Consider the following 14452-nt stretch of genomic DNA (forward strand, 5'->3'; position numbering starts at 1 on the left):
TGGCACTTCAAGCCTGAGCTTCAAAAACTTTTCTTAGGACTGACAGGATAAAGAGAAAGATTTCTAAGAACACTGTTTCTTGCTAACTTCATAAGACCATTGCTGGTAGTCCCTATACCTCATTAAGTGAAGTAGTTGGGGGTCAACCTGGCAAGGGGTCACAAACTTAGGGATATCTGGTCCTCCATAGCACTCGGATATAACCTGTCAGTGGTTCAAATATTAATTCAGGAGATTAATATATACTCAAAGGTCCTTGGGTACCTTTACCCTTGGTCCTTTGGTGGCTGCTCAACAGGTTAATTAGTCCCCCTAGCTCTCATGTGTCAAGATGCATCTCGTCTAGATTGCAGTTGCGGCGTAAGCCTAGAATGAAAGATAGAATGACTTACCTTCTATCCAATTTTTTTAACCCTCTCTTGAGGATGCAGTAGTTGTGGTCGCTATGAGTTGGACCGGATGTCAGATGCAACCTTTCTTTTCAGACAAGATTTGTAATGAAGTATCTCTCCCATCATCCCAGACTAAAGGAAGGATTGATAGAATATATTGAAAACTATTTCTTTTAGATGCTAATACATTTAGAAAACATAACCTATACAAGGATATAGATTCTTCTGTGACCAATTACTATTTACACTTGGTATAGGTCTAACCTAACACCCGTGTCATCTCCATGCCCAGACCATTAGGAGGATGATGGGAGTCATCACCTTTGTGTCTATAAAGGACCAGGTGTTCTGACATTAATCAGGAAAGTTAAACCAGCCAGACTTTGGTTCATAAGGACTTTCTCCCTCATTAACCCTTTTACCCCCAAAGGACGTACTGGTACGTTTCACAAAAGCCATCCCTTTACCCGCATGGACGTACCGGTACGTCCTTGCAAAAAAATGCTATAAAATTTTTTTTTTCATATTTTTTATCATTTTTTTTTAGAAAATTCAGGCATTTTCCAAGAGAATGAGACCAACCTGACCTCTCTATGACAAAAATTAAGGCTGTTAGAGCAATTTGAAAAAAATATACTGCAAAATGTGCTGGGAAAAAAATAACCCCTTGGGGGTTAAGGGTTAGAAATTTCCAAATAGCCTGGGGGTAAAAGGGTTAAGTTGAATCTCCTATCAAAGGACAATGGTTTGTATTTGTGTTTGAACAAATCACAAATTTTTTAAATAATTTGTATTTTTCCTAACTATATAAACCCAAGTCCTTCAAGTTACACTTCCTGACTCAACCACCTCAAGCCACAAACCTAAGGTCAAAAGTGAGTGCCTAGCTGACATATAGATTGGTGGAGCTTAACTGCCACCTGCCAGTAGTTGTAATCACTACCTCATTAAATTTTTAACAGCCGTTCCAGCTTTTCTGAAGTCATACTCCTATTAAGGAACTCGGGTTTTTAGTTAGAAAAAAACTAAATCAAATCATTTGTGATGATTGTAGGCTCTCTGGTAGGCCTCCAGGGACTCCCTGATCCAACATGTTCTAGTGGCACAGGAGGTATGTACTGATCTTATTTAGTGGTTGGATGAAGAAAACCTCATCAAGGAAATCCCTTTCAACTCCCTGCTGCCAAATGTGGGATTGTTGTGTTTTTAGATATGTTGGGGGAGACAGGTACATACCTGGTTGATCTGATTGTGTCAGGTGTGTGGTCAGCATGAGAAGTGTTTGCACGTCAATATCTTTGGAATGCAAGAAGAATTTCTTAAAGTGCACACATTCCAAAAATGTTTTATGAGAGACCCATTATTGTTGATGAGAACACAAACCTTGTAGCTTACATGAATAAGTAAGAAGGCAAGGTTTCCCCCTCTTTGCAAATTGATGAAGCAGATACACATCCTGTTGGCAAATCATACCATAGAGCTATCAGCTAGGTACATTATGGACAAGAGAAATGTACTATGCTAGCAGACTTGTTCAATTTGCCAAGGCAGGCTGTAGGATTAGAGTGGTCCCTACATCTTTGCACAGCAGAAAGGCTTCTTGCCATGTGGGGCTTATTTGGAATCTACTTGGTTTACCACGACTAAACATCAAGCTCCTGGTTTTTATTCCTGTTCCAGATCCATGGATAATATTTGAGGATAATTTCCATCACCCATGGGATCATTTGATCACCTATGCCTTTCCTCTTTCTGCTTGATTCACTGACTGATAAACAGAATGTTAATCATGTCAGGATTCAGTATGACCCTGGTGGCTTCCTGATGGTCACAAGATAATTAGTATGCCTTTATGTTAGCTCTTTTGGCTAAGGTCCCAATAGAATTGCCTCTGTAACTATTCTCTGTCAGCCACTTTCAGAAGTTCCACCAATTTGTGAAGTTGCTTGCATTTCAAAAGACTGCACATGAGATATCTGGGTACCTTCGATAGTCCTCTGCAGCTATCAGGGAAAATTGGCTATGTTCGGTGATTGTTGTTATAGAAGTACTTCTCCGGTCGAAGCATCTATAGCACAGGTAGCGGACTTTCTCATCTATCTTCATGGCTGTGAAAGGCTATCTTTCAACCTTGAGCATGGTCTTCTGACTTAAGGCATTGATCTCTCCTCTTAATGGAGTCGTCTATGTTTTTGAGAAGCTTTGAGCAATCTTGCCCACCCAGTGACCTCAAGTCTTCTGAAAAAATCTTACAGTTGTCCAAGTAATGAAGGAAGGCAGGAGTTTGAAAGCACCAAACAATCCTCATTCATTTTATCTAAGGGAATATACCATCAAGTCTTTCGACACTTGTTCTAGGCCTGTGGTGACCACTCAAATAATTATATAGCCAGCCAAGCTCCCACGCAGGATAGAAAGCATCTGATCTAGCAACATGTTTGGTTTAAGTATGTAATGAAAGGTAAAATTACCTGCTCTTCTACTTCCTCTTTCTTTCCCTTTTTGGGGGATAAAGTGGTCATACTAATACTCACTGGATCTGGCATTGATGCTGGTGAGTTAAACTTTTGAACATCATTCATATTAGATTAGATCTGTAAGTTGTAGTTCTCCATCCTCCCTTAGCAAGGTGGCTGATGGTAGAATCAATACCAAACCCAATGGTCATCATAGGCCAGATATTTCATTCCAGACTACATCTTCCCGTTGGGGGAGACAGGTTTTTTGATTGACTTATTACCAGGTACATCTCAAGTAGTAGTAGGTAGTAGGTTGGCCATGGCACCAGCCACCCATTGAGATACTACTGTGAGAGAGTTATGGGGTTCTTTGACTGGCCAGACAGTACTACATTGGATCCTTCTCTCTGGTTACGGTTCACTTTCCCTTTGCCTACACATACACTGAATAGTCTGGTTTATGCTTTACAAATTCTCCTCTGTCCTCACACACCTGACAACACTGAGATTACCAAACAATTCTTCACCCAAGGGTTTAACTCCTGCACTGTAATGGTTCAGTGGCTACTTTGCTCTTGGTAAGGATAGAAGAGACTCTTTAGCTATGGTAAGCAGCTCTTCTAGGAGGACACTCCAAAATTAAACCATTCTTCTCTAGTCTTGGGTAATGCCATAGCCTCTGTACCATGGCCTTCCACTGTTTGGGTTAAAGTTTTCTTGCTTGAGGGTACACTTGGGCACACTATTCTATCTTATATTTTATTTTTCCTTGTTTCCTTTCCTCTCTGGGCTATTTCCCAGTTGAGGCCCCTGGGTTTATATCATCCCACTTTTCCAACTAGGGTTGTAGCCTAGCAAATAATAGTAATAAAATGATAATAATAATGGCCAGTCCCTATGATGGGCTTATAGGAGGTTGCTAGAGACTCCTCTATTCCTGCAGGGTCAAGGGAGACTGGCAACATTAGATTCAGCAGGAAATGGTTTCGGTAAAGGGTTTATGGTGGAACAGGTCTCCAACTGAATAGAAGATTTTGGGTTGGAGGATGATCTAGACCCTGAAGAGGAAGTGGCTTCACTCCATGTTTTCTCAGAGGAAACTTTGGTCTCCCTCGTAAGGCAACCTTTGGGTGCTTCCCCCCGGGTTTGGCCTGCTTGCTAATTCAGCTCTAACTCTTTTTTTTGCTGAGCAGGTTACTATTCCTCCTAGGACCAACCAGCCAGCTTGCATCTTCTTTGGATGCCTCAGTTATTGCTAAAATATTAAAATTTTATCCAAGGACATGCCATCTCTTCATCTGGAATGGCTACTGAGAGATATAAAAAAAAACTCTATGAATGTAATAATAAAATACTAAAAATACCAAAATTACACAAAACATAGGGAAATTTAAAATTCATAGTAGGAAAATAAATTATCAGGTGTTGCAAGATAATGAGTGCTTACAATGCCTGAAAGTCATGAATTACTCATACTGATTAGCTCAGAAACAGTGAATAGGATTGAAATGGAAAGGAAAGAAACGGAACTACCTATTATATTGACATTTTATCGATCGATGTAAGCTCCCGAGATTACCAAGTAAAATCTTTGGTAGACTTGAAGACATGTTTGTAAAGTACTACAGACATGCAAATATGTGGTTTTTGTTGCTATTTCTAAACAGTACATGTATGAATCATCACTCTTTTGTATGAAAAACAAATGACTATCTCTAGAGAATATCAAGACTAAATCTAGGCATATATGATTGATGGGATTTGTGGTGAACCAAATTCTAAGCCTCATATGTTGTTAGTCTGTCAGACTAAGTTCATGGATAAATTTAACCCACTCTTGTTACAAGATGCTCTTTTTCCTTGTGTAACATTTTTTAAAGATTTAGTTCTCTCACTGAGTTTATTAATGAAGTTTAATTTCTAATTTAGCTATGAAGACTTGAGAGCCCTTGATGGAGGAAAAGAAGGAATTGACATTATAAAACCTATTCTGTTGCATTTCCAACATCGCCTGTCTTTGGGCAGATATTTAATTTTAGAGGTAAGTGTCTAGTAAATTATAACAACTTGAGTCTAGAATGATTTTTGCTTTTATAATTTTTGTTTTCTGCTGAGAAAAAAAAAAGATATTGTATGTTAAAAAGCATGTAATAATAGAATTGCACCTGCAAAGTAGGTCAAATATGTCAATGCTTCATTAAGCATAAATGTAGTTGTTTTCATACTTTTGCTTTGTACTACATTAAAGAAATTATTAATTTATATAATGCATTATAAAGTGGTTTAATAGAACCCCCAAGTCATTATATAATTGGCCCTTATCTTGCAGTTACCAAGCTTTCATCTTCAAAGCCATTAGTTTCCTGACCTCTAACTAAAATTCTTTACCCTACTAACACCACCTTCCCCAATGATGCCCAGTAGACCTGATAGCTGGTGTTATGGGGGAAACATTACCATGTGCCTATTAATACCAAGAACTTCATATAATCTGGGTCGGCAATACTGTGTGAACTGGCCTCTCCATCTCTGACTTTGATTAATATTTTGAAAATGTATTTGTCTAGTTTTAGGATACAGGTATGTACCAATTTTTTTTAAAAGAAGGCAAAATAAGTGAGTTGGTACTACAAAACTTATTGATAGAGCTAAGTGGATATTGGTAATGATAAAGGAGCTGGAACGATCGATGATTGACTCGTTAACTTGGAAGGTAGTTAGTTAATGGCATGTGGTAAGAATGGAAAACCTTACCATTCTTAATTTTATGACAGGCTTAGCTTACTCAAATAAGTTTCATATTTATCTAGTGTATAAAAACTGAAGAGTGTTTAGATGCAGTGATTTTGTAGGGTTGCATATCATTTACCATCCTCACTTGCCAGATGTACAACTGTGTTGAATATGTTTTTCTTAATAAACTTTTGTCGATAAGGTTACCAAGAACAAAAATTTAGACCTATTCCTCTCATAACAAGATTAGGGTGGTTTGTATAGTGTTAATGTAAATCAAGAGCCAATAGGCTATCATAAGTAATTTAGTTAAGACGTTTGGATGACAGACCCCTCTTTCACGAAGAATAGCAATGTTGGAGCAATGTTGGAAAGTCGACCTTTATTTGCAAAATTTAATTACTTAAGTCATGCTACAGACTATTGTGTCATGGTTGAATCTAATTAGATGTGAAAGGTTCAAGTGATTTGACTAATCATGGTTTATTTCAACATAAGGTAAATTATGATATTTATTGTTTAACATAATGTAAAATGATATTTTAATCATAAAATAAATTTTTGAATATACTTACCCGGTGAATATATAATAGCTGCTGCTCCAGCGGCTCGACAGAAAAACACACAAAAACTCGCGAGCGATCGCTATGAAGGTTGCGGGTGTGCCCACCAGCGCCAACTATCAGCCAGATACCGCATATGCATGTAAACAAGCCTCAATTCTTCTCGTCCCGCTGCGTCTCTATTGGGGAGGAAGGGAGGGCCTTTAATTTATATATTCACCGGGTAAGTATATTCAAAAATTTATTTTATAATTAAAATATCATTTTTAAATATTTAACTTAGCCGGTGAATATATAATAGCTGATTCACACTCATGGTGGTGGGTAGAGACCAGAGTTAATAAAGTTTACAGCGTATATGCTTAGAGTTTTTGACAGTTATAACATAACAAAACCCAAATATATAGGTACCTGGTAAGGAAGTTGACTTAGACGATTACTCTGCCTTGTTAGTCTGTCTTCCTCACGAAGCCCAGCGATCCTCTTAGGATGCTGAAAGACTCCCAGGAGCTGAAGTATCAAGGGCTGCAACCCATACAACAGGACCTCATCAAACCCCTAATCTGGGCACTCTCAAGAAATGACTTTGACCACCCGCCAAATCAACCAGGATGCGAAAGGCTTCTTAGCCTTCCGTACAACCCAAAAAACAAGATTAAAAACATTTCAAGAGACAGATTAAAAGGATATTGGAATTAGGGTAATGTAGTGGTAGAACCCTCACCCACTACTGCACTCGCTGCAACGAATGGACCCAGTGTGTAGCAGTCCTCGTAAAGAGTCTGGACATCTTTTAAGTAAAATGACGCGAATACCGACTTGCTTCTCCAAAAGGTCGTGTCCATAATACTTTGCAGAGATCTATTTTGCTTGAAGGCCACGGAGGTTGCTATAGCTCTTACTTCGTGCGTCTTAACCTTAAGCAAACATCGGTCTTTCTCATTCAAGTGAGAATGAGCTTCTCGTATTAAAAATCTGATAAAATATGACAAAGCATTCTTTGACATAGGCAATGATGGTTTCTTAACTGAGCACCATAATGCCTCAGATCTACCTCGTAAGGACTTAGTACGGGCTAAGTAGAACTTAAGAGCTCTAACAGGACATAACACTCTTTCCAGTTCGTTGCCTACGATCTCTGATAAGCAAGGAATATCAAAAGATTTAGGCCAAGGACGAGAAGGCAGTTCATATTTGGCCAGAAAACCAAGTTGAAGTGAACAAGTGGCTTTTTCTGTAGAAAAGCCGATGTTCTTACTGAAGGCATGAAGTTCACTGACCCTTTTAGCCGAAGCCAAGCACACTAGGAAAAGTGTCTTGAGGGTGAGATCCTTCAGGGAGGCTGAATGTAATGGCTCAAACCTGTCTGACATGAGGAACCTTAGGACCACGTCTAAGTTCCATCCAGGAGTTGCCAAACGACGTTCCTTAGAGGTCTCGAAAGACTTAAGGAGATCTTGGAGATCTTTATTGTTGGAAAGATCTAAGCCTCTATGACGAAAGACCGAAGCCAACATGCTCCTGTAGCCCTTAATCGTGGGAGCTGAGAGGGAGCGAACATTTCTCAGATGTAAAAGAAAATCTGCGATTTGGGCTACAGAGGTACTGGACGAGGACACAGATGCTGACTTGCACCAGTCTCGAAAGACTTCCCACTTCGACTGGTATACTCTAATGGTAGAAGCTCTCCTCGCTCTTGCAATTGCACTGGCTGCCTCCTTCGAAAAGCCTCGAGCTCTTGAGAGTCTCTCGATAGTCTGAAGGCAGTCAGACGAAGAGCGGGGAGGCTTTGATGGACATTCTTTACGTGGGGCTGACGTAATAGATCTACCCTTAGAGGAAGACTTCTTGGAAAGTCTACCAGCCATCGAAGTACCTCGGTGAACCACTCTCTCGCGGGCCAGAGGGGAGCAACCAACGTCAACCTTGTCCCTTCATGAGAGGCGAACTTCTGCAGTACCTTGTTGACAATCTTGAATGGTGGGAATGCATATAAGTCCAGATGAGACCAATCTAGGAGAAATGCGTCTATGTGTATTGCTTCTGGGTCTGGGACTGGAGAGCAATAGATTGGAAGCCTCTTGGTCATCGAGGTGGCAAAGAGGTCTATGGTGGGTTGACCCCAAGTCGCCCAAAGACTCTTGCACACGTCCTTGTGGAGGGTCCATTCCGTGGGAATTACCTGACCCCTCCGACCGAGACAGTCTGCCAAGACGTTCAAGTCACCCTGGATAAATCTCGTTAACAGGGAGATGCCTCGATTTCTTGACCAAATGAGCAGGTCCCTTGCGATCTCGTACAGCGTGAGGGAGTGTGTGCCTCCTTGCTTGGAGATGTACGCCAAAGCTGTGGTATTGTCGGAGTTGACCTCTACCACTTTGTTTCGAAGGAGACTTTCGAATTTCATCAAGACCAAGTGGACTGCCAAAAGCTCCTTGCCGTTGATGTGCATGCTCCTCTGACTTGAGGTCCACAGACCTGAGCATTCCCGACCGTCCAGGGTCGCACCCCAACCCAAATCCGACGTGTCTGAGAACAACACGTGGTTTGGGTTCTGAACTGCTAGGGATAGTCCCTCTCTCAGACTGATATTGCTGTTCCACCATTTCAGGCATGCCTTTACTGGTTCAGAGACCGGGATTGATACCGTCTCTAACGTCTTGTCCTTGTTCCAGTGAAAGGCTAGATGGAACTGGAGAGGCCGAAGGTGTAGTCTTCCTAGCGAGACAAACTGCTCCAGGGATGATAGAGTTCCTACGAGACTCATCCAATTCCTGACTGAGCACCGTTCTCTCTTCAGCATTAGTTGGACTTTGAGCAGGGCTTGATCTATTCGGGTGGCAGACGGAAAAGCCCGAAAAACTGGACTGCGAATCTCCATCCCTAAATATAGAATAGTTTGGGATGGAATCAGCTGGGACTTTTCTAGGTTGACCAAAAGTCCCAATTCCTTGGTCAGATCCAACGTCCAATGAAGATCCTGCAGACAGCGATGACTGGACGAAGCTCTGAGAAGCCAGTCGTCCAAGTACAGGGAGGCTCGGATTCCCGATAAATGGAGGAATTTTGCCACATTCCTCATGAGCCTCGTAAACACGAGAGGAGCAGGACTGAGGCCAAAGCACAGGGCCCGAAACTGGTATACCACATTCCTGAAAACAAACCTCAGAAACGGTTGGGAATCTGGGTGTATAGGAATGTGGAAGTACGCATCTCGTAGGTCGAGAGAGACCATCCAGTCTCCCTTTCTGACCGCTGCTAAGACTGACTTCGTGGTCTCCATAGTGAACTTTGTTTTCGTAACAAAAACGTTGAGCGCACTGACGTCTAGCACCGGTCTCCAACCTCCTGTCTTCTTTGGGACTAGGAAGAGACGGTTGTAAAACCCCAGTGATTGAAGGTCCGAGACTTTCACCACCGCTCCCTTCTCTAGCAACAGAGACACTTCTTGGTCTAAGGCTTGTCTCTTTGACTCCTCTCGGTACCTGGGAGAGAGGTCTATGGGAGTTGTCACTAGAGGAGGTTTGCGTACAAACGGAATTTTGTACCCCTCTCTGAGCAACCGAACAGACTCTTGGTCTGCGCCCCTCTTCTCCCAGGCCTGCCAGAAGCTCTTCAATCTGGCTCCTACCGCTGTCTGAGGCTGTGGGCAGTCATATTCTGCCACGTGAGGACTTGGCTCCTCTCTTCTTACCTCTCTTTCCCTCGACACGAGCACTTCCCCTGCTGGGAGCTTTGCCACGAAAGGGCGGGATAAATCTGGATGCCAGAGTCTCGATCCTGGGTCTTACAGCAAAGGATGTAGAAGGAGTCCCTTGCGAGCAGAGGACGCCATCAAGTCATGGGTGTCCTTCTGCACAAGCGAAGACGCTATGTCCTTAACCAGTTGTTGCGGAAACAAGGACGCTGATAAGGGAGCAAAGAGCAGTTCTGATCTCTGACAGGGAGTAACTCCTGCCGAAAGAAAAGAGCAAAGGGAATCTCGCTTCTTTAAGACTCCCGACGTAAAAGTGGAGGCGAGCTCATTGGAACCATCGCGGATGGCTTTATCCATACATGACATGATAAGTAAGGAAACATCTCTGTCAGCAGACGAGATTTTCCTACTTAAAGCTCCTAATGACCAGTCAAGGAAGTTGAATACTTCAAAGGCCCTGTATACGCCTTTCAGCAGATGGTCAAGGTCCGAGGAGGACCAACTAATCTTCGAGCGTCTCATGGCAAGGCGGCGGGGAGAGTCTACGAGGCTTGAGAAGTCACCCTGGGCAGAGGCAGGGACTCCCAAGCCGAGAACTTCTCCCGTGGCATACCAGACGCTCGATCTAGACGAGAGCTTTGAAGGAGGGAAGGCAAAGGCCGTCTTCCCCAAACTCCTCCTGGTATCGAACCAGTCGCCTAAAAGTCGTAAAGCTCTCTTGGAAGAGCGAGAAAGCACTAGCTTAGTAAAGGCTGGCATGTTAGCAGGTAAGCCTAGAGCAAACTCAGACGGTGGCGAACGAGGAGCAACGGTAACAAAGTGATCGGGAAAAAGCTCCTTGAAAATTAACATGACTTTCTTAAAGTCCATCGAAGGAGGAACCGTTCTAGGTTCGTCTACATCCGAAGGATGATCATCATGATGAGGATCAGCAACGTCCTCATCTGAAGGATCTTCGTCCGACAACTGCTGAGTAACAAGCAAAGGGGTTGGCAATGCTTGACACGCAGAGTCCACACGCACTGGTGCATCAGTAGCAGTCCAGGACGCTACGTCATGTAACTGCTTAACAGCCTGACTGTCAACAACAACAGGAGCGGGAGGACGCTCGACGTCAACTCGAGACTGCTTTGACTGCCTAGACTGAGCAGTCAAAACAACTCTTGACTGCGGTGTATGACGCTCAGCGTCAAAACAAGTTAACTCCGCTGGTTGGCGAACGTCCTGAACGTCAACAAGAGCATTAGGAAGCGGCTGAACGTCCATATGCGGCTGAAAGTCAACACGGGACTGCATCGAGTGAGGCTCTACAAAGCGTGACTGACGTGACTTAGTAACGCCAACGTCAACAGGACGAGCAAAGGCTCGTTTTGGCGGCTGAAGGCCAGGATCTCGATTAGCTAAGCGGCGAGGATCATCGTGAACCTTTTAAGCAGAATAGTCTTCCATAAGGGAGGCGAGCTTGATCTGCATGTCTTGCAGTACAACCCATTTAGGATCAACGGGAATGGGTGCGGTAAAAGACGAGGGTAACGTCTGAGACTGCACAACCTTGCCTACACCAAGACTCTCGGAGCCTGTGTAACGTCTCTGCTTAGGCGGCGAGCAGTCTTCCGATGACTGCAAAGGGTCAGAGCTGTCCCAATGGCTACAACCAGGACGCTGGACCTGTCCTGAAGGGACCGACTTTCGCTTCAAGGGCCTCGAAACCTTGCTCCACGGTTTCTGATGCGAAAAGCCTTCGGATGACGAGGAGAAAATGGTCTCTCTCGTCTTATGGTAGGGGCGGTCTTGATGAGACACGCCTGTTACCATAGAGGGAACGTCTGTTCGCTGATCAAGGCCTCTCGAACCCATAAGTCGTACGACATTACTTCTCCCCTGGGCTTGGGAGCTTGCAAGAGGTCTCGGATTAGGCGAACGACAGGCACGAACAGACGAACCCTCGGTCGCAACACTGAAAACACTTTGCGCACTAATCACTTTCCCATGATTTTCCGCTGTGGCACTCTGACACTTTAGCTCTTTAACGTCAGCCATGAGTTGATTACGATCTGTAGCTAACGACTCAACTCTTTCGCCCAAAGCATGAATGGCACGTAACATATCCCGCATTGATGGTTCCTGAGTGCTAGTAGAGGGTTCAGGCACAACTACTACAGGGGAAGGATTAGGTTCAGGGGCATGGGGAGAGGAAAAATCTACTGATCTAGAGGAACTTCTCCTCACCCTATCTCTCTCTAGCTTACGAGAATACTTGTCATATTCGAGCCAATCGAATTCCGAAAGGCACACGCATTCCTCACACCGATCTCCTAATTGACAGGTTTTACCCCGACAATTAGAACACACAGTATGTGGGTCGAGAGAGGCCTTTGGAAGACGCCTATTGCAATCCCTAGCATTACACTTACGAAATCTAGGAACTTGAGAAGGGTCAGCCATTTTGAAAAAGTCAAAGAAAGTCCAAAAAACAATCCAAAGTCATCAACAATTAAATCTGTCCAAAAAAGAGTTCAAGAGTTTAAGTTGAGGATAAAACACCTGCACTGCGAAAGCTCAAACCAAAATGAAGTACTTCACCAAGTCTGTTGAAAAACTCCAGGTTATACAGCGAGTAATGATACGTCCTTGTCGTTCAGACCGACAGAGAAGAATTGAGGCTTGTTTACATGCATATGCGGTATCTGGCCGATAGTTGGCGCTGGTGGGCACACCCGCAACCTTCATAGCGATCGCTCGCGAGTTTTTGTGTGTTTTTCTGTCGAGCCGCTGGAGCAGCAGCTATTATATATTCACCGGCTAAGTTAAATATTTAAAACAGTGTTTTAGCATGGTATCCATGTGGATGTTTTATACCATAGGTCGTACAGGGTTGCACGATAGCCCTGTCCACTGCTTACGAGCTTCCCCTGTGATTGGTCAACTCTGAAAAGGGGAATGACATTACACTTCTAACTTTCCAAATTATTAACAGTACTGAATTGTCTCCATCAGATGATGTTCTCCTACCTCATGATAATGACTCATATTTTCTCTTGCAAGAGTTTTAAAAAATACAATTACCCCGGCTAAATGATATATTCATACAAAGAACTAGAGCTTTTGTGACTGTGGTCTCTATGAAGCAGTGGGCAAAAGTAGTAGGCTTTGAAATGAGTTATCAACCTTGTATATATTCTGCAGGCTCAGTAGATTGCTGAGGTAGCTGTTCAAAGGTTATTCTACATTAATTCAGGATTGCCAACCATTTGCTGTTCAAGTCAAGTCTTCATTGGTCTGTGAGCAAAAATTTCACTCCATATGGGCATTTTTTTGTGGTCAAGTACTAAAGAGACTAGCATGTGATGCTAAGTAAGTAGTTGTGTGGTGTCCATATATCACCCACGCAGTCTTTACACTGTTTCACGTGATTTTTATGTCATTTTGTTTTACATTAGCTTGCATCCCTTCCTTTGCTCAGACCCTAACTCTTCCACTCACTGAGCATCACTCCTAGCAGTGTTATAGAGCATTGGGCAAGCATCGTTGGAACTTTTTTTTGTAGAGTTGTGACAGCGTGTTATTTGTTAAATTGTGATCCCTATTGTTCATTGTAAAGTTAACGGTATAGTATTGTGACAATAGTCCTAAAGATGAAAAAGAAATTTGATTAGAAGATGATTACAGTAGAGGTAAAAAAAAGAAATATCTGAGAAGCAAGAATAAGGTACGAGTTTGGCAAACTGTACAAAAATATAAAATTGTACAACATCTATGATTTGCACAATTCTTAAGAAAAACAAATTTATGAAATCAATAGATATTGGGAAAGGGGTGGTGATATTTACAAAACAATGGCCATGTGTTCTTGACAATGTTGAAAAAATGCTGCTTATTTGGACTGATGAAAAACAGTTAAATGGAGATATGATTACCAAAAATATTATTTGTGAAAAAGCAAAGGTATTTTATGCTTAACCTGATGATGGGAACTAGGAGTGTTGGTGAAAATGTAATAGTAAAATATCAGTACAGGTACTATGCAACTGAGGCCAAAGTGTTGCTGAAAAAGACCTTATTTTTATTCAGTAATGTGACATGTTAAATTTGGTTGTGTACCCTTCAAGAATATTACTATTCCTTCTAACAAAACTTCCATTTTTTCTAGGTAGATCCATGTCACCAGTACCTTGTTCCAGCATGGATGGCAAAGCAAAAGGATATGAAGATAGAGCTCCTAGAAGTTGTAAAAGATATGGAAGGAAAAGAAAGATTTTTGAAATTTGTTAAATCTAATTAAACTTCGTTATCATTGAGATATGTGTAGTAACAGTTTTATTTTCTTTCTGAAGAGTGGAACTCTTTGCAACAGGTGTAAGACTCCTCTGAGGCCTATTCTTTGTTTATATAACTTAGCTGCATGTAGGATGATGCTTGATAGTACAGCATATAAATAGAAATTTACCTCAATTCATTATTCTACTACTTGAGAAGCTGAAATTTTTCCTCTTGAATAACCATTGGCCAGTAGGGACTGTATTTTTTAAGGGAATTCAAATTGGTTATGGGAAAACATTTCTGTGAAACAAAATTTCATAATTCAAGTTAACCATGAATTCAGTTTTG

At 42.2% G+C, this 14452-nt stretch overlaps 1 protein-coding gene across 4 annotated transcripts in view; it reads left to right on the forward strand.

Moving 5' to 3' along the window:
• Positions 1-14142, forward strand: part of LOC137654591 (MTRF1L release factor glutamine methyltransferase-like) — a 172179-nt gene extending 158037 nt beyond the window's left edge. For all 4 annotated transcript variants that reach the window (XM_068388359.1, XM_068388361.1, XM_068388360.1 and 1 more), the window contains exons 6-7: positions 4781-4892; positions 13995-14142. In XM_068388359.1, the coding sequence (XP_068244460.1) occupies positions 4781-4892; positions 13995-14126 (244 nt within the window). In that variant the 3' untranslated portion in view covers positions 14127-14142. The remainder of the gene's footprint in view (positions 1-4780; positions 4893-13994) is intronic.
• Positions 14143-14452: the final 310 nt, after the last annotated feature.

This window comes from Palaemon carinicauda, chromosome 15 (assembly GCF_036898095.1).
Source record: "Palaemon carinicauda isolate YSFRI2023 chromosome 15, ASM3689809v2, whole genome shotgun sequence".
Lineage (NCBI taxonomy): Eukaryota > Metazoa > Arthropoda > Malacostraca > Decapoda > Palaemonidae > Palaemon > Palaemon carinicauda.